This window comes from Coffea arabica, chromosome 10c, assembly GCF_036785885.1.
Source record: "Coffea arabica cultivar ET-39 chromosome 10c, Coffea Arabica ET-39 HiFi, whole genome shotgun sequence".
NCBI classification, from domain to species: Eukaryota; Viridiplantae; Streptophyta; class Magnoliopsida; order Gentianales; family Rubiaceae; genus Coffea; species Coffea arabica.
Genome location: NC_092329.1, coordinates 8,954,208 through 8,978,583, shown reverse-complemented (window position 1 = coordinate 8,978,583; position 24,376 = coordinate 8,954,208). Strand labels below are relative to the sequence as shown.

Sequence of the window (24,376 nt, the reverse complement as noted above, 5' to 3'; positions counted from 1 at the left end):
TGCTGACTCCTGATTTAGGACCGTATTTGTTTGGATTGAAAATATTTTCTGGAAAATGTTTTTCACAATTTCCAATGTTTCGTTGCCTTATACCAAGTGAAAATATTTTACCTGAGAAATTATTTTTCTCATTTGGATGTAAAACAACTTAAAACAACTTCCTTAGATGAGGAACTGAAGTTGTTTTTCAAAGCAACACATCCGCTAGCAAAATCAAAACTCCCTGAATTTGTTTCCAAAACAACGCATTCGTTGACAAAGTCGAAACTCCTATCATATGTTGATAGAAGAACATTCAATCCAAAAAACACGAAACACCCCAAAAGCATGTCAGACAATTTGATGAATCTTCGCTCGCGACAAACTCATCAATGATTTCATTCCTGACAAAGTTTCAGTGCAGATGAAATTTTCTCCTTTTTAACAACTTGATTTTTCCTTCTTCATGCAGATTCTTTTTTTTTTTCTATTTTCTTTTGAAACCCCAATCTTTTTCATCAAATTGCCCTTGATTTTTATCCTTGGAAGTTTATACTATATGATTATGAAAATTGGATTTAGAGTCTGTAAATATTACTAATACATAAAAACAAATGTTATTTCACGTATAGATTTCATAGGTTAGGACTGGTCAGTTACTGATGAAGTACACTAGCAATGGGCAGAGAACAGCGGTGGTGGCGATTGGTCATTGACATTTTAATGATAGGAGCAAAGTTTCAAATTGCAACCAAACACCTGAAAATTATGTAAATGCAAATCTTTTTCTAGAAAATAATTTCAACAAAAAATATTTTCGTAATAAAAATATTTTACATCTAACCAAACAGACCAATAGTAAAAGCAAAACTACGTATTGCTAATTGCAAATCAATGTGACTGAAAACATACCAGGAAGAAAAATTCTGTTTGAATATCACAAGTTTTTGGCAGGCAATAGTACTATTGTACTGGACATCCGTCAACTTCAATTCCTTTGGCCGTTGGACATGAAGGCAACTCACAATGCTCTGCCATATGAGTTTTAGTACCCCACCAAGAAATGCCTATACCTTCGTACTGAAGACAGAAATACAAGAGCACACACATGAAAGCCAAGCCAGCGTCCAATGCGGCCGATAGGACATAATTGTACTTCTGCCACCAACTCTTTCTAAAACGGTAGACAAAGAAATTGAAGATAGTTCCGATAAAAATCCAGCTGTTGAAGTTCAAAGATGTCGCCGGAGGCATATTGCCTGTTGATCCCAGAATTACTGGAAAGTTTATAAGCTTGATCCACTTTTGGCTGGGGAATATCTTGTATAAAAGCCACACCAAAATGGGAGCTAAGGCACCTCCCAGGAAACACCAGTTGAGGGCAGAATACTTTCCCTGTGGCCCGAAGACTCGTAAGGGTCCTACCAAACCCCAGAGAACGGATGCACTGTAGAATACGCTATCACCAGGACAGGTCCAAGGACTGTTAGCAGGAAGAAGTTCTGAATGGCATATGTTCTTGATGCTTGTCAGCATGTACCAAGCCACACCGATATTGGTTGTTCCAGCAATGATGGTTCCAATGAGCTAAATCGTTATGCAACAAAAGATGAATAAGCAAAGAAGGAGATAATATTTGAATTGACTGACACAGAAAAAGGACTAGATAGGCAAACATCTTCGCCAATCTTTACATCTCCATACTTACAGCCAACCATCCACAACATCTTGAATGTGGTTCAAGGAACAACACAGAAGTCATAGATGAAAGACGAGAAGCCAAATAGAAGTACCTGAACCATGAACATGGACCTTGGCGGAATCTTCATGTAGTGCCCTAGCTTAAAATCATTCAGAAACGAAACAGCTTGACTCATACTCATATATCCATAGGTTTTGAAGCAAACGTTGGCTACAGGCCTTCCTGGATATAATACACCGAATACGTATTCCGTGATAACGTTCAACCCTGGTGTCTACCAGTAGGAGAGGCGAAAGAAACAAGTAAGAAAGCAAATAAAGATGAACGAGGCTATTAGATTGTGAAAAAGAATTCCTTTTTCTGATTTGTTTTTTATATTTCAACATACTTCTTTATAAGGTTTAACCAACAAACAATTAGAATTTTGTGTGAATAAAAACAGCAGGGTGGAGTTGGAGTTCTGTTTGGTTTACCTGATTTGTTGTCGCTGTAATGATACTTGTTGGGAGGGTGAAAAATAGAGCAAAACCTGCTGAAAGAAGGAGTGCCCACCAGGGCAATTGAACCTGATCTTTCATGAATATGCAAAGTACAAGTGAGAGTGCCAATGATAGTGCAAGCATGAGGACAAACCACCAGCTAGGGATGCCCTTGTATTTCCTCATAAGTTTTGTGTGAATATCTGGTTTTCCTTTACTCGAAGCTCGGAAGAGGTCGTAAATTTCCCTGTACAGTCGGTTTGCCTTAGTAATACAAGGATAGAAAATGATAAACGGCAGAACGCTTGAGATTATTCTATATGTGACACTTTACTGTCTATGGAAGGTTTCATTAGTTACAAGCAAGGAATATGATTAACCAAGAAATTTTTTGATTGATCCAATGACCATATGATGCAACAAAATGAAACTCAATGCGGCTTGCTTGCCTTAGTTTTCAGAGTTCCAAAAGAAGTTTCTCATCTAGAAATTGTAGCTTAATTCGGAGAGGAGTGGGATAGAAACCAAATTCAAAATCGAACTCTGATAGAGAACCAAACACAGATGAAATGTGAGAGATCAGTTGTTCATGCACTTCATAAATAAAAGGAAACTTACTTTCCGTTGAAACAAGCCACATGAGTAATTGTAGCAACCACAGCCGCGAAAGTTAGGGCATAAGAAACTGCGAAAAACATGGTTATATGTACTTGTCCTTGATTCTCATACGCCAGCATGTCTATCTCAAACTTGTCATTCACAATAGCCGACACATTATACTTCTGCCCGTGTATATCGAACAAGTCCGAGGAGAAGAGGGGATAGGTTTTGGCATTGTATATGTCGAGTCCCCAGTAAGCTACCGGAATTAACACATAGACTACGAAGACATAGCCCACGAGTACATTGACTGTGGAAAAGAATGGAGACACTAGAGGACTTGACAGAAATGAAGCTATGACAGTCCAATCAAAGGTGAACGATCCTATACCAAGCCCACGAATGCCTGAACCAAGTTGCTGCATTGTGACAGAACGGGGAAATAGCAAGCAGAGCAATGATAGGTTAGACAATGTGTTCATGAGGTAGCCAGGGAATGTATACCAAGAGAAGCTGCAGATCAGTGCAATTAGAAAGAATTTCCCCCTTGACATGCGACTATCATCTTTCTCATGGAGAGCCCTGCAATTATATCAAACAACACAGATAGTATTTTTTTATTGGTAATTTCTAAACTTCATAATTTGTTCTGAATAATCATGCCTACAAATACAAATTTTACAAATCAAAACTTGTGTGCAGAAGAGAAAGAATGAAGAATCAAGGTTTTAAGCAAGACCAAATTGATATGGATCCTGAATACATAAAGCTTTTCTAACTTTTATTCCAGTAGAGGGAAATCCGGCATTACTGCATCACATATTCACAATCATTTATTCAACCAATAAGACTTTAAAGCAAAATGAAGGGCTTCTTATAGCACTTGTTTATATGATAGACCAACAAGATCTGTTTTCTTCATTGTTAATTTATTGCTACAAGTTTGAAAATTTGACTCTTCATCAAAGGGTTGCCTAGTTAGCTAGTAATGACTTGACTTGTGAGAAGATCATTTTTTTTTTTGCATTAAATAATAAATACATGCTAGTATATGATCGATCTTCAATGGCTTCTTCCTAACCCTCTTTCCCCTCCACTCATCAGTTACTGCTACATTTTATTGGTTAATGAATATATTCAGTTCATAAAACGCGCAATGAGTGAAGGAAGCACTCCCGTAGCTGCCCTAACTGTATCCTTAACTTTTCTGATTTTCTCCTACTCGTATATTTTGCAAAAACCTTTCTTTGATATCTAATAAGTTTTTGTCACATTGAAATTTAAGATGAATTAGATTAAAAGAAAAATATCACATGAAACCAGAAAAAACTGGGAAGGCGGATAAGATTTTGAGACTAATTAATTATTACCAAAATTGAATGTTTGAACACAAAAGATTTGATTAGATTTTAACGCTGATTAATTATTAGAAATTGATTGCTTAAGCACTACAAAGAAAAAAGTGAAAATTACCTGAAAAGAGAGACTTGAACAAGACTTGATGGCCACTACATCTCTGCAGGTTCTATAACATACTTTCTCATTATGCCAGCCCAACCATATCCCAATACCTGTTTAAATAATCAAAGCTAACATCAACATATCAATCACAACATATGTGTTATGTTAAAGGGTCTTAAATGCGCTAATTGACAGGACCATGAATAAATTCTACCTGGGTCGTAACAACAAGAATCCAACTAGCCAAGAAAGAAATTTTTCTGTGATAAAAAGCCTTGACAATATCCACAATACTAATAGCATAAGCAGTTCCACCCCCAAATGCACTGCCAGTATTAGCAAATATGGAGATTAATGCATGTTCTTTTATATTAAACGGCCCTGGATTCAACGAAAACTCCCACGAACGGATCCGAAATTTCTTTGTGGGTAACACTTTGGCCATAAAATGTCCCATAGGCAATGTGGCAACTTGTGCAGAAATCATAGTTATGACAAGCGGTTCACTTCTGTAACTGAAGAAAGTATTGAGAAAAGAAAGAACTCCACATGATAGAAGTCCAAGAAACCACATCCGAAAAGTCCATACGGGTAGCGAAGGATCGTCATGGTTTAAGACTGTCAATCTCACTTGTTCTATAGGTGACTCTTCCTCAGGATCGATTCCTTCAGCTTCATAACCATGACCTTTGGTGTTTGGAGCGTTCATTGTTGAATCATCCACGTTAATTTCGAAAGATGCCATGATGAAGATGATGAAAAGTGATGAAGATGATGAAAAGAGGGTTAAGAGAGGACTTAAGAAGAGTGTTGTTAGCTAGTGTTAGTAGATTTGTAGTATTCTGTTAGGGGTAGGATTCTTGTGGAATTGTTTGAGACCTAATGGTTTTGTTCCAATTGGTCTTTCATTCCCTTGAAACGATAAACTTTCTTTTGAGTCAAAGACATATTGGCTAAGATTTCGAGAAATCAATTTGGCACAAGATTTGTTCTCGAATCTTTCTGTCCAAACTAGTTTTTCACCCCGGCACAGGATTATCACACTGTTAAAAAATTCTATGATTTAAAGTTTTTAATACTAGATTCAATTTGTTTTAAATACAGATTTACACATATTTCGACGGAATTTCATTCTTAATCCAGCCATTATTAACACGGCAAAATGAACCCTAAATAAGTCGATATTAGACAAGCAAACCCATTTATACAGTCCAAAATACCCTTTTCAACGCTTAAAAATTTGCCAAAGAACATAAATCTATTGCACCTTATTTATGAAAATTAATCTTTCCTACACTATCAGTGTATATACTAATAGGGTTAGATGTATGACACATTATTTGAATTTAAATTTAAATATCAAATTTTATACATGTAATATATATTTAGACCTGATAGTGTTTATATAATAAGGGTATAAAAGATTTACCCTATTCATGATTTGCAAAATAAAGTGATTTGACTCCAAAATATACTGCCTTTATGTTATATTTAATCTGAAATCCCAATGGTAACAATACAATCGACAGCAATACAACTTGGTTCAGTTGGTGAAAATAGACTTCTTCCTTACCGATAATGTGTTTAAATCTTGATGGACTGTATAGGTCGACGATATATAAAATCCTTATAAACAATTTATGGTCTAGAGGCATGCTTTGACTCATGATTGAGATCAAAGGCGAACCCACCCAAATTTTTTTTTGCTTAAAAAAATACAATTGACAGGAATTTACATTGTCGCACTTTCTATTTATATCGGGAGGAAATGAAGAGTGCTCCAAAACTTCCCAAAGAGAAAAGATGTCCATTTCATGCTGTTATTTGAACTATCTCAACGATTGGAGCATCACACTTCAAACATGTGAGGTTGCTTATAAAAGTTTTTACAAATCATCTATCAATACAGTTTTCACATTGGCAATGAAATTAGCACCATAGATTGCTTATATAGATTCTTACAAATCATCCACTAACATAATCCTCACATTAGCAGTGAAACCGTTCACCAACATAATCCTCACATTAGCAGTGAAATTCAAATGCAAGATCTTTTGTGAGGAAGTTTCTATTTTTACCAATTGAACCAACTTGTGTTTCTACATCTGTTAATTTTATCTACTGAGTATCCATACAAATGTCTGGAAAAATTTTAAACATAATGATCTCTATACTTAAATAAAATTTTCTTGGGGATAAAAAGGCTCCCAAACCTCCATTCCTTTTTCTAGAATTTTCATCTATTTTAATTTCTAAAATTTAAAAGATTACAAAAATTTTATTATTTAAAACTATTTCAAAATGTTTAATCATTAAGACTTTGTCAGAACTTTTAAATACTTTCTTGGAAGATGGTAATAAAAACTAAAGAGGTTTGTCAAAAATAAATTTAAATACAAACCCAAAAATAAAGAAAACATGCAAATTACAAACTAATGACCTACCAAATATATTAATGACTTAAAATTAAAAATTACAATATTTTTTGTAAGTCTTTTTATTTTTTAATATTTGTTTGTACTAAGTAGACAATAGTTAAAAATTGTTTAATATTTCATACATTAAGCTATCATTTATTAAATTTTTTCGTGTTATGTATTTCTAACTATTCTTTTTTCTTTTTTTTTCACATGATATTCTTTAAGACCGTGCATAGCATGGGTTTTAGGACTAGTTATAACTGTAGAGTTCTAGTTTCATTCATTTGGTGGCACTGAAATTAGAGATCCTTTTTGGCTTCCATTAATTTTTTAGCATAGCCCCCACCATATAAACATCAGAAATCCTACATCATAGTAGCATTAGTTTTATAACATCTATCAACTTTTTCGTGAACATAACCATAAAATCAAAGAAGACCAATATTTATACGTATACAACTGCATCCGACTATAGAACTTTTTCGTAAAATCAAAGAAGATAAATATTTACACATGTACGACTACATCATATTAGCATTAGTTTCATAATATCTATCAACTTTTTTTTGTAAACGTAACCATAAAATCAAAGAAGACAAATATGTATACATCCGATTATTGATATTTTCATTGCTCCAAGTATCCTGCAAAGCGATATTGTTGTCAGATATTTGTCCATTTATGTGGGAAATGAGCAAATTGGTGAATTGCCCGGCTTGTGTTCAAGCCATCAGGTAAAATCTGAATATAGTACTGATAAATTGACGTGCGAAACTACTTTTTGCTTATGCATGTAGAATAAGCTGTATATATGTTTGTAACACCAAATGATTCCAACAAGAAAAACATAATAGTACAATTTACGTTTGTTCAATCGACATTTAGGTAGCTCTAATGTTGCAATGGACATCCATCAACTTCAATGCCCATGGCTGTTGGACAACTAGCCAAATTGCAATGGTCTCCTTCGCTTCCCCACCAGGAAATGGTTTTGTTCTCATATTGGAGGCAGAAATACAAGAGCACCCCCATGAAAGCCAAGCCAGCATCCAGTCCAGCTGATAGAATATAGTTGTACCTCTGCCACCATTTCTTTTTATACCGATAAACGAAGTAATTGAATACAATTCCGACAACAAACCAGCCATTGTAGTTCACAGAGGTAGCCGGAAACATCAAACTTGTAGCTCCAAAAAGTACTGGGAAGTTTACAAGCTTGATCCAGTCCTGGCTAGGGAATGTTTTGTGTGTCAACCATACCAAAATGGGAGCTAGACCACCTATAATGAAACCCCAATTAAGGGCAGAATAATCGCCAAGTCGCCCGAAGATTCGCATTGGTCCAATTAAGCCCCATATTACTGATGCACTATAAAAGGTATTGTCACCAGGGCAGGTCCAAGGACTATCAGGTGGAAGTAGTTCTGGATGGCATATGTTCTCGATGCTTGTTAACATGTACCAAGCTGTAGAAATGTTGATTGTCCCCGCAATGATCGTTCCAAGGAACTAGATTTTGAAGCAAGACTAGTTAAGCTAAGAACTAGAATTTCTTGGAGTAAACAATGATAAACTTGTTCGATGAAAAACGAATGCAATAATTGAAAAACAGGGTAGATCTAAACATACTTGATTGTCTACTAGAACATGCATCTGTTGTTATCTCAAATATGACTTCAGGCAAAAAGTAACTTAATTATTCGTTGACACTGATACATACTATATATATTTTTTATGCCTAACCTCATGCATCCACTATCACATCTTTTTTCAGAATTTACAGAGATCCTAATTAACTGAACTCACAGCTCCAAGAATATCACTGACTCGTGAGTTCACATGTTGGGAAAACTAAAACTATTGTCTAATCCTTCATAAGAAAATAAGGAATCAATTATAAATGCTTAAAAATTCTGTATTCCGGTGTGGTTTTCTAACTAGCTGGCCCCTGGTGAAATTACCGATTGCTTAAACACTAGCAGGGCCTATTGATTTGTTGTAGCAAAGATACATTGTTCTATATTTGAATCTTAATCACAAAATAAGACGAATTGTCCTGCCAGGTGTAGTCACCAAAATGAGTATGGCTGAATTTCACATTGTTATTGTACTTTGTCAGGGCACCATTTGAAAAGAAAAAAATATATATATATGATCTGCAATATTAATGGATTTCCCTTGGTTCAGTTAGAGATATACGATACCAATCTCCCACAACTAAACATGGTAGGCACAAATAACAGAGGAGAAGCCAGAAAAAACTACCTGAACGATGAACATGGACCTTGGAGGAATCTTCATGTAGTGGCCTAGCTTAAAATCATTCAGAAAGGCAAAGCTTGACTCATGCTTATGTATCCATAAGTTTTAAAGCAAACATTGGCCACAGGCCTGCCGGGATGTATTATACCGAAAACATATTCTGTAATGACGTTTAGCCCAGGTGTCTGCAAACATGACAGATTAATAGTTACAAGAGGTGTTGTAATCAAATGTGGTAAATGCATGATGCTCTTATTTTCTTTTTCTTTTTTTCAGGATTTAGATCAAATAGCTCTTAACATACATGATACATGCGTTACATGTCATTCCTGAAGTACTAAAAACTAGTTTATCAGCCTTCATGCAACTTTAACTTCAGAACAAGAATAAGAGGCCTAGCAAAACATATTCATGAAAAGGAAAATTCACTATTAATTTTGTAATGGAGATCAACTGAAGTTCGATCTAGTTTACCTGATTTGTGGTGGCTGTTATGGTGCTTATTGGGAGGGTAAAGAGTAGAGCAATTCCAGCAGCAAAAAGGAGTCCCCACCAGGGCAATTGAACCTGATCGTTCAAGAATATGCAAAGCAAGAGTGAGAGAACCAATGAGAATGAAAGCAGGAGGCCAAACCACCAGGAAGGAACATCCTCGTATTTCCTCATGAGTTTTGTGTGAATGTCTGGTTTTCCTTTGTTTGAAGCCATGAAGCGACGATAAATATCTCTGCTCAAAGAGATTTTTCATATGATTAACACAACAATAGGAAAACTAGAAATCACCACTAACTAAATCATCACTGAAATTATTGACAAACAAGGAATACAGTACACTAGCAAATTCAGAAGCATAGTGCATGGTGTAAAAATTTGAAAGGACAACTGTGATTCTTGTCTTTCGCAATTGGAATTGTCATTGTATCTAAACAAAACGTATCCCAATTTGGATAGGATACACTTCTGGTTCTGATTAGGAACCATTTATCAAAAAAAAAAAATGCAAGACATGAATTATTTCTGCACAGTGATAAGTTTCGAAACAACTTACTTTCCATTAAAACAAGCCACGTGAACGATTGTGGCAATCACAGTAGCGAAATTAAGGGCGTAAGCAATAGCAAAAAACATGGTGATATGTATTCGTCCCTGCTTCTCATATGTTGGCAAGTCTAGCTCAAAGTTGTCATTCACAATAGCCGATACTTCATATGGCTGCCCCTGGCTATCAAACAAATGCGGAGAGAAGAACGGATATTTGTTCGCATTGTACAAGTTGAGACCCCAGTAAGCTATAGGAATCAAGACATAGATTGCTGCTACATAGCCCACCAAAATATTGACAGTTGCAAAGAATGGAGAGACAAGAGGACTTCCCAGGAACGAAGCTATGACAGACCAATCGAAAGTGAAGGCTCCTATACCCAGACCTTTTAGCCCAGAACCAATTTGTTGAGCAGTTATTGAGCTGGGAAACACCAAGCAGAGCACCGAAAGGCTCGACAAGGTTGGAAATAGTAGGCCAGGGAATGTGTACCAAGAGAAGCTGCAGGTTACTGCAATTAGAAAGAATTTCCCCCTTGACATGCGCCTACTATCTTTCTCATGGAGAGCCCTGCAATGAAATTATTGAATAAACTACATGAGTTTGATGATTTCATTTATATATCTTTGATTGATGACAATGGAAAATAAAATTGTGAGAAAAGACTACCCCCCCCCCCCCCCCTTTAAGGGTGCTTTTGAAGAATTTTAGGGTGGCATTGGACAAAAGCCTGCCCTGCACTTCATAGATAGTGGTAGGATTAAAAGAATTCTCAAAATTAAAAAGTGTCATTTGTGGAAATCCAAAATAAAGTAATATGCTATTCTTTATGCTAATAATTCTCTAATGTTAACTGGTCTGAGAAAAAGATATAAAAAGGGAAAGAAAATAAAAGAAATAGTTGAAATTACCTGAGAAGAGAAACTTGAACAAGACTCGCTGGCCACCACATCTCTGCAGCTTCCACAACATACTTTCTAATAATCCCAGCCCAACCATATCCCAAGACCTGATTGATTAAAGGCTCGACTAAGCATGAATCAATAAACATATGTTTACCGGTAGTCATACAAGAATGAATTTACTTAAACATCTAAACAAACCTGGGTTGTGACAACAAGAATCCAACTAGCCAAGAAAGAAATTTTTCTGTGATAAAAAACCTTGACAATATCCACAATACTAATAGCATAAGCAGCTCCACTCCCAAATCCACTGCCAGTATTAGCAAATATGGAGATTAATGCGTGCTCTTTAATATTAAATGGCCCTGGATTCAACGAAAATTCCCTGGAACCAAAACCCGGTATCTTAAATTTCTTTTCTGGTAGGACTTTGGCCATAAATTTTCCTACAGGCAATGTGGCAACTTGTGCAGAAATCATAGTTATGATAAGTGGTTCAGTTCTGTAACCGAAGAATGTGTTGAGAAAAGCCAGAAGCCCACATGATAATATCCCAAGAAACCACATTCGAAAAGTCCACACTGGGATGGAAGGATCATCATGGGTTGGGACCGTCAATCGAACTTGTTCTACAGGGGAAATTTCATCAGGGTCTACAACATCATCATCAGCGTCAGAGCCATTGCATTTTGGATCTTTCGTGGTTGAATCATCTAGGTGTATATCCATAGACGCCATGGAGGAGGTTTGTGTGAGTTCTTTTGAGAGGGTATCTAGAGAAATGAGAATAGTTAATATCCTTTCAATTCAAATGTCCGAGATTTGTTATGTGAACTTTTATGTCAAGTTCATCAATGTAATAAAGGATACAAAAATCTTCTTGTATCCTCCATTTATGGTATCTTTCCGAATATCAGACAGACACCAGTGTGTGAGTGTGTGACTAACTGTTGTCTGACGGTGCTGTGTGAGGCAACTTTGCACCTCTAATGTTCTGAAGACCAAGTACATTGCCCTTTGTTTTCTGACTCCAACTCATCAAATTGTATGTTGAATAAGAGTATTTAGTACACTGAACTTTTGTTTCATGGCAATTTATTGTATTCATATATTGTCGATTCTTGCCCGCCTAGCTTACACACTTATTCTGTTCTCCATCACCATCCTTGCCAATTTTTTTATTTCACTCTTTTAGCATTTGTAGAATTCGAATTATATATGTATATGACTGAGAAATTGATATTATACTTGCTTTTCATGTTTTTATTAATAGAGATTCTAAGTTCAAAATCATTTACAGGGGAATGTTAATTTCACTCCACTTTTTTTTGTTAATTGTACTTTCATTATTTGTTTTATTGCATAGTCTAATAAATGAAAATTATTGATAAAATAATAGTGAAAGTACGATTAACAAAAAGAGGAAGGTGCAATTAACATTTTTCTTCATTTATATACTAGTACATAGTTGGTATTAGACCTATTTATTTGAAATTTATTGTTCTAACATCTATCATATCTGTCCGTAATTACTCTCTCCCTAATTTTCCCTTACTCCCATCATCAGCTTACTGACATACACAGATTCCCTAATTGATTGAGATTTTGATATCAACAGTATTTTTCTAGAATCACTCATCTCTTCTACTCCTAATTGATATTCACTTTCTTATAATAATTTTCTTTTCTGAAATAATATACTTTTAGAGTTTCATTCTTGTTTAATAACTTTAGCACATGATTTTCCGATAAATGGTAATTCATATGCTAATTGTTTCGTTATTTCTATTGTAACCACCCTTTCCTTTTATAAATATAAGAGATATTACTATTTCAATGGCGGGTTATTTATGCGTTATCATTCTCCAAAAAAGTTAGTATCAGAGCATGGTTTCCATTTAAAGACTCCAAATTAATGAATTATTTTATGAGTAAATCTTATATACAGTGTATACACTATCATCGTTAGATCATGATATATGTGCAAAAGTTAAATTTTAAATTCAATTTTGAATAGTTATTATTAATTCAAGGCTGATAGCATATACACTATTAGTATAAAAAAGATTAATTCTTTTTTTATTCCCTGCTTTGTATGTATGCCTTCTTCATATCATTTTAATCTTAGGTTGTAATTTTTTGAGAAATTAATATGGGCGTATACATGCACTGATGCACATGGTAATCTTGAACAAAAATAGGTGTATTGACAAGCACTCAACAATAAAAATTCCAAAAGTAGTAAAATCTACTTTTCAATTTCAGGTTCTTTTTCTTTTCTAATTACTTCTTGTAAATGATTAGATACAGAAAATTTGTAGAAAAAGGTAGAAACTATTGTAACTCTCTAATTTTTAGTGGGAATCTGTTTCATTTATCCACCTTTTTAACCAAAATAAGTTCCTGTCTAAATTTAGTAGTCACCAAAATAACCATCCACGTCGCGAAGAAGCTAACCATTAGAAGTAGTATTTTTGAGACTTAAATGAAAACCTTTTCCACAATTAATATAAACGAGAAACTAATGGAAAATCTTATATTCCTCAGTGTCTGTACATATATACATACTTTTGTATGTATTAACTGTGAAAACATTAGAGTCAATATTATTATCCTCATTTACGTTGTTGTTGTCATTTCTAGGTTGTACAAGAAGTTACTAAACATGAAACTCTCTACTGAAAATCCTGACTACGTCTGGTAATTATGCGGTAACATAGTCGGAAGATGAAAGTAAAATGAAGGTTATTTGATAGTACATATCTAGAAAAAAACCAAAGATGAAACTGATAAAAATTTGATTAAGAATTATTTTTAGTCAAGGTCACCAAAATTGATAACGAAGATCAATTCAATTCGCTTTACGTGGGCCAGTAAATCACTGGTTTGAGTCATAGGTGGAGAACCATTATTGATTCCTTTGGAAAAAAAGAATAACAAAAAAAAAGTCACCAAACTAAAATCGGGTATCTTATTCAATTTTTCTTTTCTTTTTGTGGCTTTGCATGTCAGCATTTTTCATTAGCTTTCTGTAAGAGTGCATTAATGCAAATACAATAGGAGATATTTGGAATAATATTTTGACACAAAATACTGTAGCAATTTTTGTAGTGTGATGTGAATGAGATAAAAAGGTAGCTGAAAAAAATAAAAGATAGTTAGAAAACGTGTTTAGATGCAATGAAAAAATTTTGCAATTAAACCTCTATACAAACATACTCTTTATCAAGAATTAATTAAAAGTGTAAGAGGTCAAGAAGGTCTTGATCTAGTAGTTAAAATTAAAACTCTTCTAAATTACTTTTCCTCCCCATGCTTTTTAAATTCCATCCCTCCCTTGTTAGAAAAAATTTTTGAAAACAAATTAAAAGAATAGGAGATATGCAAGATGAGATTAATCCTATTCATTGTGTATCCCGCTACAAAGTTAACTACCCAAATATATTCCCGACAAAAGAAAATCAACATGAGATTTTTTTTCTTTATATTTGAAATTTATATATATATAATAATTAAAATATATATATACGATACAAGTAAATAATATTTTAAAAAAATACGTAATCCAGATTCCAGACGTACCCATTGTCCTTAGTTCTTAAATATTTAGGGACATTTATGCATGCAGCACAAGTCCAAATGGGCGTCCACATAGATGCTGACATGGGAAACTTCTGTAGTTATGCTCTTATTGTTCAAGGATTGAGTAGCAATTCAAAATGTTGCCCCATTTGGGAGGCTATTTGTTGATTACTCCATCTTTCTTCATGTTTGGTGCATATATCGCCTTTTTTTTAGGTGGCTAAATTCTTTTTTTTTTCCCCAACAAAACGAGGTGGCTAAATTCAATTTGGTAGGATAAAGCTACAATGTAGATATTTCTATATTGCATGAATTTTTGCACTTTCTCAAAACGCAAAATTACTTGAAATTTTTCATAGTTTACATGTGAAAAAGGCTATATTATAAAAGCAAAAACGACAAATATCAGTTACTTTAAATGTAACAAGAAGGTTTGAATTATATATCATAAAATGGTAAGAAAGTCTATTGAATTTAGAAATAGAGAATTTATGTAATGGAAAATCCAATACTAAGCAACATATGAGTTATATGATAGACGCAAGTTAAAAATGGTCTACACTCTGATATATTTAGGGGTTTTCATATTTGTATTTATCGTTTAATTATACTGTATCATTTTTTGTAGATAAACTCATACCTAAATACCTAATACGGTACACTTTGACAGCAAAAAAAAAAATTTTCTCGTAATGTATGCTAATTTGCTAAGCCAAACTTCTTTCGCGTGGACAAAACTACTTCAACAAGTAAATTGCTGCTAGACGCTTACAACTTAAAGCATATGCAGGAGCAAGAAAAAAATCCTTCAGCATTCAATATGAGCTAAAACGCCATTGCTTATAGAGCAACTTAAGAAGATTCTATCTATACACAGCTCTGTGTGGTAATTTTTCCAAAGCTCAAGCTCTATCTTACAACTTTCAAACTATGGGGAAGCAATACAGTAATCAGTGAAATGTAGGACAGCCGTCCACAGATATGCCTTTAGCAGTAGGACAAGTTGCCAAGTCACAATGCTCAGGGTTATTGTTACCCCACCAGGATATGCTTCTGTTCTCCATGCCAACAGTGAAGTGAAGCAGAACTGCCATGACAGCCACTCCAGCATCTAATGCCGCGGAAAGAATGTAGTTGTACCTCTGCCACCATTTCTTTCTATACCTGAAGACAAGGAAATTGAAGATTGTTCCTACCAAAATCCAAGAATTGTAGTTCAATGCGGTTGCAGGTGGCATATCAGCAGCTGCACCAAGGACTACTGGAAGGTTAATAAGAGGAATCCAGGTCTGCTTTGGGAATTGTTTGTGCAAGAGCCATATTGCAAGTGGTCCTAGTAATCCTCCAAGGAAGAACCAGTTAAGTGCTGAATAATTGCCATGAGGGCCGAAAATTCGTTTTGGACCAACCAAACCCCAGATGACAGAGGCATCAAAGAAAACTCGATCACCGGGACATGTCCAAGGACTGTTTGATGTCATATCCTGGTGGCATATGTCTTCAACCGTATGCAACAGCCACCATGCTACACCAAGATTAACTGTTCCAGCAATTATAGTCCCAAGGAACTGGAAATGCAAACCGACATAAAGATTTAGTTGATTAATTGCAAATGGAAGTATTCAGATCTTATTATGAATCTAACGTATGCCATCTTTCTTATGTTGATAATCACATATGAAGTTGCCTAAACATCTGATTATCAGCCAACGAAAGCTCAAAGTTACAGATCCTATTAACAGTTAAGGAAAAGCAAGTTGTCAATAACTTAATACAATCTATTGAGTTAGTACCTGAACCAAGAACATTGATCTTGGAGGGATCTTCATATAGTGGCCGAGCTTGAAATCGCTCAGAAAGGAGATTGCTTGAGTCATGCTCATGTAACCATAGGTCTTAAAAGCGACATTTGCAGTGGGTTTTCCAGGATACATGACTCCCATGAGATACTCTGTGATTATATTTAGACCTGGAGTCTGTGATACAAACATCAAAATTCAGTTAGCTAGATTAATTTTTTGCTAATTGACCAACACAATCTCTTGTAGCATTCTTAAGAGAATCAAAATCAGTATAATCTAAGATGACAAGAAGCTGCCTACTGTAAGTGAGTGCATAATCGACTAACAAAGGAAATGAAAATGAAAGCTGCAGATGGATTTCAGTATTACCTGATTAGTTGTTGCAGTGATGATGCTGATGGGGAGGGTAAACAGGAAAGAAACGGCAGCCGCAAGTAGAAGTCCCCAATAAGGCATCTGGACTTCTTTTTTCAAGAAAATGCAGAGTGCAAGAGAAACAATAAGTGTCGCCGAAAGAAGCACGATAAACCACATGTTAGGAATGTCTTTGTACTTTCTCATCAATCTAGTGTGAATATCTGGCCTTGCATTTGAAGAAGCTCGATAACGGTCATATATCTCTCTGTCATATTACAAATAGCTGTTAGATATATTCAGGGCCAGAGAAAAGGTGATTAAGCATTCACTAATCTAACATGGACAAAAGCTAAAATTACCAAGAATAGAAAGTCAGCAAAATTAGAGAAGGTTACCTCCCATAAAACAAGGCAACATGAGTGAGAGTAGAGGCAATGGTGGCGAATCCAAATCCATATGCGAGAGCAAAAAAAGTGCTGAAGTTAATTCTCCCTTGTTGCTCATACTGCACTTTATCCAATTCAAACTTCTGATTAACAATTGCTAATATGTTGTACTCCTGACCTTGTGCGGTGAAAAGCTCTGAAGAAAATATTGGAAAGTTTTTGGCATTGCACACATTAAGTCCCCAGTAAGATATAGGAATTACAACATACACAACCAACACATAGCCAACAAAAACATTGGCAATAGCAAAGAAGGGAGAAATGAGAGGGCTGAACAGGAAGGAAGCCACTGTTGACCAGTCCAATGTGAAGGCTCCAAGTCCTAATCCTTTCAAGCCTGATCCTAGTTGCTGAGCGGTGACTGAATTGGGATACGCCCAGCATACCCATGAAATGCTTGACAGAGCCTGGAATAAGAACCCTGGAACCAAGTACCAGATAAAACTACAAACCAATGCTACCACAAAGAATTTTGTGCGTGAAGTTTGTCGCTTATTGCCATTTCTCTCCCCATTTTCATTGCCATCTGCATCTTCTTCCTCATGCAGTGCCCTGTAATAGTCAATAGTGCAAATTTCTTGTTTCACTACAAATTGTTTATGCAGTGTAAAAGATACTTGAGCACTCAGGTCTTCCCACTAATTTGCTTTACATGGGAAGGACTTGCCAGAAGTTTCCATTTCTTCTCAAACTCAAAGTAGACAGGCGTCTTCACTAATTTATGATCATATATCTTATGCAAATTTTCCAGTTGGAAGTATTTTTACTGCATTCTGTTATTCGTTGCATGACAACAAAATGGAAAGAATGTAAATACACAAAAAAATTTAAAAAATCTCAAAATTTTAACAGTTTCTAAACTTCTTTGTTCCATTGCATTTCTTACTCGACACCATTGGTAACTTCCAGGCACAAGTGGAACTAGGGGACGGAAAAAATTAAATTTTCCTCATTTAGAAAATTAAAATTTTTTAGATATTCTTTATAAACTTAAACTTTTGTCCCCCACATAAAACTTGAAAATATCTTGTGTTATATACCTAAGTTTAGATGATTAAGATCCGCTCTGTCAAAGTAAATTTGTGATTCCTTCTATGATTCTAGGTACTAAGTTAAGAAGAGCAGGACAGGTTTCAAGAAGATTTTCTATCTGACACCTGATCATAACAGCCTACAGCCTTGGAGGGTGAACTGGAGACGTTATACTTGATCATATCAAGAGTTTGAAAATGGTACCAGAGAGAAAAAAAAAAAAAAAGGGAGTTGGAAAAAATTAGGAAACATAAAGCTGATATTTTGGACCTTGTGATGTTCACGACCATGAAGACAGACACTGGATTTGGAAAATAAGGGCTGAGATTTGACATTTCCAAGTTTTAGGCACTAATCAAGGGGCATGATTAGGGCCATTCATAAGGGTTTGGACTACAGGCAAAGCTTTCATTAGTTTTCCACATTGATGTGAGGTGTGCGTACCCAATGATGGAGCCAAGGGGGGCAGAGGGGGCCATGGCCCCCCCTAAGTTTTGAGAATTTTAATTCATAATATGTAAATATGTGTGTAAAATAAAATTGGCCCCCCCTAAAGTTTACAATTTTAGTTTATATTATGAGAGTTGATATATATATATATGAATTAGTCATCTTTGAATGGAATGGCTTGCAAGCTCTAATTTTCCACGAATGTCCATATGCCTATTACATTCATTGTTTGGTTCATAGGCTTTAACTTGCTTTAGTTGCAGCTTCTAGAGAAGTAGCTTCTGTTCACCAATTCTTCTCCAATTTAGTTTTCATTATCAACATTGTTACTGCATCTAGCAAACGTAATGATGAATTAAAGGAGGCTCAAGCAATTGAAGTTGCTACTAAGATTGCTAATGGTGAACTTGAAACTGGAAGGGGGCTTAATCAAATTGGCACTTTAAAATGAACTGGAGATACTCGTTGGGGTTCTCATTTGGATTCTATTTCTAGTTTACTGAAAATGTTCAATGCTACTTGTGTGATTTTAAGTAACATTGCAGTAGATGGAGGTTCATACTCTCAACGTGGAGATGCAAATTTTGCTTTGAATCAGTTGTTATCCTTTAAGTTTGTTTTCACTTTGTATCTTATGAAAGACATTATGGAAATTACTCATATCTTTTGTATAGCATTGCAACGTAAATCTCAAGATATTTTGAATGCAATGCATCTTGTCTCAAGCACAACAAAGCTGCTAAAGAATTTTCGAGATTGGGGATGGGATGATTTCTTGGTGAAAGTTAAATTATTTTGTGAGCAACATCAAATTGATATCCCATGTATGAATGCTCAATATATTGCAAGACGTGGCAGATCTCAAAGTCATCATGATAAGATTAGTGTCGAGCATTATTATCGAGTGGATATATTTCTTGCAACAATTGATTGTCAATTGCAAGAATTACATAGCAGGTTTAATGATCATACCATGGAATTGCTTGTTTTGAGAACTACTTTAGATCCTAGAAATGGATTTATGCTATTCAAAATTGATGATATTTGTAAACTTGCAGAGAACTTCTATCCGAATGATTTTATGGAGCAAGAACTAGTACGTCTAACAATAGAACTTCATCCTGAATTGCAAGAATTATCTGGTATTAATGAGTCATGTCAAGGCTTGGTGAAGACAAGAAAATCAGTGATATATCCTCTTATTGATAGATTGATTAGACTTGTTTTTACTCTTCCTGTATCAACTGCAACTACAGAGCGGGCATTTTCAATTATGAAAATAATTAAGATAAACCTCCAAAACAAGATGGAAGATAATTTCTTGAATGATTGTCTAACTATGTATATAGAAAAGGAAGTTGCTAAAAAATTTAGTAGTGATTCAATCATAGATGAATTTAGTTCTATGAAAGAGCGTAGAGCTCAATTTACTTCTAAGAAAAGATGTTGAAATTTCAAAGTATGTTAACATAACTTTTATCTTTTTTCAATTGAAAATAGTTACATTTATATTACATGGTTATATATATATATATTGCATAGATGACATATTGGAGAGCATCTTCTCATAATGTGCAAATTGGATGGTTTGTGATGTTATAAGATATTTAATCAAAAGTTATCCTTTTTGTTAATTTTGTTATGGCTGTACCGCATATTTATGAATAGACATACCTTTATAATTAAATTTAATATTTGATATTTTTAGATGTCATATATTTCAATAGAAGAAAATTATTTTGAACATAATATATTAAGATAATTTTATTAGAAAAAATTTTGGCCCCCCTAAAAAAAAATCCTGGCTCGGTCACTGTGCGTACCTAAGATCTTCTCATCAACAAAGTCAAGAAAGAAAAACAAAAATGTTAAGGTCAACAAAATTAAGCATGTAGCAACAATGACAGAAAACTATTATCAACGATACAAATTTGTGCGAAAAATACTTTCGACATAATCTGCTTGTTTTGGGTATGAAGACCTAAGATATGAGATCTGGATGTAGGAAAACCATGAGATAGACAGAGAAAATCCCTTTTATCATTTGTGATAACAGAGAAAATCTACAAATATAATATTATATATTTTATAATCTCAATTTTCTAAACTATGTGCTCTTTGTGTCTAGCGTGCTCAGGTCTTCAGTTAAAGGAGAATTTTAGCCTTGTAACTTTTGAAATTTAGTGTATAAATCAAAGTGGGGCGACTTAGACAGAGGAGTTGCTTTCAAATAGAGCTTTTAATGAATTCATTTGCTAACAAGTTCGCCTTCGACTCCTTTGAGTTTTAAAACAGTTCCATCATATAATAGACGAATCGAGCTCGAACATTATTAGGTTCGTTTGATAATCGAGTCAAACACAAACCTATTCATGAACTATTCTAATAGGTTCGTGAACTCATATTTAATTAGAAAAATACGTAAATACAAGTATAAATACATTTAACATTATTAAATATATATATATATATAAATGCCTTGTATTTTTCATTAAAAAAGTAATTGTAAATAAAATTAGTATTATTTATTTTGTAAAATAAAGAATATAATTAAATGAATTTGACTCATTTAGTTTAACAAGTTGAATTCAATTCGAACCCCAAATATTTATATAAATTAACTTGTTTTATATATCACACAAACAAACAAAGCCTATACACCAAGTGTTGGACTCAATTAGACTCGTTAAAAGCTCTACTTTCAAGGTGAAATTATTAGTGTGGAACACGAACATCATGCAGAAATCTTCTACCAAAAAAAATTTATTATAGTACGTGAAACATACCGAAACAGGGAGATCTGGACAAGATTGCTGGGCCACCACATGTGTGCCGGCTCAACCACGTATTTCCTTAGAAGCCCAGCCCATCCGTAGCCCAAAACCTGCCCACCCAACGTTAACATCAACCTATTAAAGGTTTTCCAAATAAAAAAATAGGGTTAATTACACTTTACCCGCCTGAACTTGGGGGTGAGTAACACTTCGCCGGCTGTACTTCGGAAACAAACACTAAAATTTTTACATATGGAGCACAATTTGTAATACTATCCCAACGATCACTTTGTTAACTGTTGCTCAGTATTCTTTACATATCTGGCTATATATAAAGGAGCAACTTGAACTTTTGCACATTCCAAATGAAAGAAGCACGCTATTCAATCATTGTATAATTTGATAAACATCCAGGAATTCAAACAAAATACACAAATTAGAAAAGCAACTAGATAGTAGAAGATGCATAAAGCCTCATACCCATCTCATATTTCATCAAAATGCTCAATCAAGAAGGAAAATACTTCGAGAGATAAGATGTACTTCCACCTTAAATCTCGTTGATGCTTCATCGATTAAAGGCCACCAATTGTAATCTTACAAGAGGAATCATGATTTGCAGAAGTAATAGTTTTGGAAGAGTTTTAGAAGTTTTTAACTTGTTGCCGATGACATTTAAGATTATTTAGTCTTTTTATTTTCTTTTTTTAAAATGTTACATGAAGTTTCATAATTTAGGCGCCAATATTCCTGCCTAATGGACAAAAGTTGTCCATACAAATAATATATATATGGGCATTAATGTTAGTTCACTAAATTTTTGTACGGAATTCTAAAATTTAATCTCAGTAGGAGGTAAAGTGTATATATTCTAAGTACAGGGGGTTAAGTGTATATATTCCTGCCTCTTTTGGATGGTTAGCCAGTTCTTGCGTATGTTTTAATCTAAATAGAAGGACTGCTTTGCAAGAAGCATCTTGGTTCATGCTCATGACTGCATCAAAAACCGTAGAAACAATAAACAGAAGAAGTAGTCAAAAATGCTTTCCATTGGATTCTTTACCAGACTAAACAAATTTTCAAGAAAAAAAAATGTAAATGTGAAAATTTTGCATGAAAACTTTATGATCGACATCAATGCTTGCTCAAGATGAGGACTAGGAAATTGGAACCTTCCTTTCTACATTTTTGTTTGACTCAAACACTTGTTGGGATTAAAATTTAAAAAAAGGTCGGCGGCTAATAAATTCTTTCATGCAAAATCTGACGAAACATTTTGCAAGGCACAAGCAACATGCAAAGTCTCGTATCAACCAAAAAATTGTATGACAAGAAAACATGAATCCTATGCAATGTAAAAATGCAAATATATATATAAAACGCGCGCGCGCGCACCTGGGTTGTGATGATAAGAAGCCAAGCAGCAAAGAAAGAAATTTTTCTTCGATAAAAGGCAATGACGAGGTCAACTATCCCAACAGCATAGGCAGACCCGTTTCCAAAAGCAGTGCCAGCATTAGCAAAAATGGATATAAGGACGTGCTCCTTCATGTTAAACGGACCCGGGTTAAGCGAAAACTTCCTGGACCCAAACCCGGGTAGCCGGAACTGGGTGGTGGGTAGCACAGCAGCCATGAAGCGTCCGGTGGGGAGAGTTGCCACCACAACTGGGATCTGGGTTATGATCACTGTCTCCCTCCGGTAAGAGAAGAACTGGTTCAGAAATGAGAGAAGTGTGCAGGAGATGATACCCAAGACCCACATCCGAAAAGTCCATACTGGTTGATTCGGGTCGTCTGTGTTGGGTACGGTTAAACGAACCTCCTCTATTGGCGAAAGCTCATCTTCATCCGCTGCGCCAGTAATCTTGTTATTATTGTCAATATCTTCTTCGGGTATTCTTTGTTCTTCTATATTTCCCACTACTTCACTCATTCTTTGGAACTAGGAGAAATGATAAAAGAGACCAGTTTTGGTTTTTTTTTTTTTATTTGGGCATGGGGAAACAATCGTCTAAGTACATGTTTATATATAGCGTGTAAGGAAAGAAGGGAACTACAGATTGAGACAGAATTTACTCTTTTTTTTTTGGGAAAAAATAAATCGAACAGAGATTCTTTTTGTTTGTTTTGCATTTGGTTGATGGAAGGTTACAGTAATGGTTTACTAATAAGTGAGTAGTTTAAAGCAAGTGTCATGACGACGAAATAGTTGACGTGAGGTTAATGGGAAAGCAACTATTCGGCCATTCAATTGCTTAAGATCAAGTAGGCTGTAGGTGCCTAGGAATAAATAGTCAAATTTGAGGATGGATATTAATGTGCATGGGAATCATCTCAACTTGTTAGTTCTGTATTTTCTGACTTGTCGTTGGATTTTGTTTCATACCATAAGAATCAAGATTGAGCCCCAAAATTGTTGCTTGGTTGGAGGGTATAGGAATCAAGAATTGGATTGAGCCCCAAAATTGTTGTTTGGCTAATGGGTATAGGTTTTGAAATCTTGGAATGATTCATGAAAAATCAGTCACTCTCAATACCCAAGTAGATTGGAGGGTTTTGATGAATCACACATTTGATTCCAAAATCTTTAAAAAAAAAATTATTTTTGGGATTTTTTAAAAATATATATTGGCTCTGTTTCTATATATTAATATTTATTTATTTATATATATAATATTTTTTATTTCAATTTTGTTTTATAATATGTATATTAATATATATTTATATGTATATTAATATATATTTAATATACATATATTAATATATATTAATATATAAATTATAAAAAAATTGAAATATATATTTATATATTTATATACTTATATATAAATATATCTATTTATTTCAATTGATATAATATCTAATATACATATTAATATTAATATAATTTATATATATAATAAAATATAAATATTAATTGAAATATACATATTAATATATGTTAATATACATATTATAAAACAAAATTGAAATAAATATATAAATATAAATGTATAAATATTTTTGTTATATATATTTTAAACAAAAATATTTATATATAAATATATATTATTTTTTCAATTGATATAATATATATAATAT

At 34.3% G+C, this 24,376-nt stretch overlaps 1 protein-coding gene and 2 pseudogenes across 1 annotated transcript; all 3 read right to left on the bottom strand.

The window, feature by feature from the left end:
• Positions 1–942: 942 nt before the first annotated feature.
• LOC113713870 (oligopeptide transporter 2-like) lies at positions 943–4,879 on the bottom strand (annotated as a pseudogene).
• Positions 4,880–7,532: 2,653 nt separating this feature from the next.
• LOC113713869 (oligopeptide transporter 2-like) lies at positions 7,533–11,588 on the bottom strand (annotated as a pseudogene).
• A 3,572-nt stretch (positions 11,589–15,160) lies between these two features.
• Positions 15,161–23,270, bottom strand: LOC113713868 (oligopeptide transporter 4-like). Its single transcript, XM_027237678.2, has 6 exons — positions 22,689–23,270; positions 21,306–21,403; positions 16,987–17,589; positions 16,604–16,856; positions 16,226–16,408; positions 15,161–16,000 (listed from the first exon to the last, which is right to left on the bottom strand). The coding sequence occupies exons 1-6, from the start codon at positions 23,226–23,228 to the stop codon at positions 15,383–15,385; spliced, it is 2,295 nt and encodes a 764-aa protein (XP_027093479.1). The 5' UTR covers positions 23,229–23,270; the 3' UTR covers positions 15,161–15,382.
• Between the last annotated feature and the right edge of the window lie 1,106 nt (positions 23,271–24,376).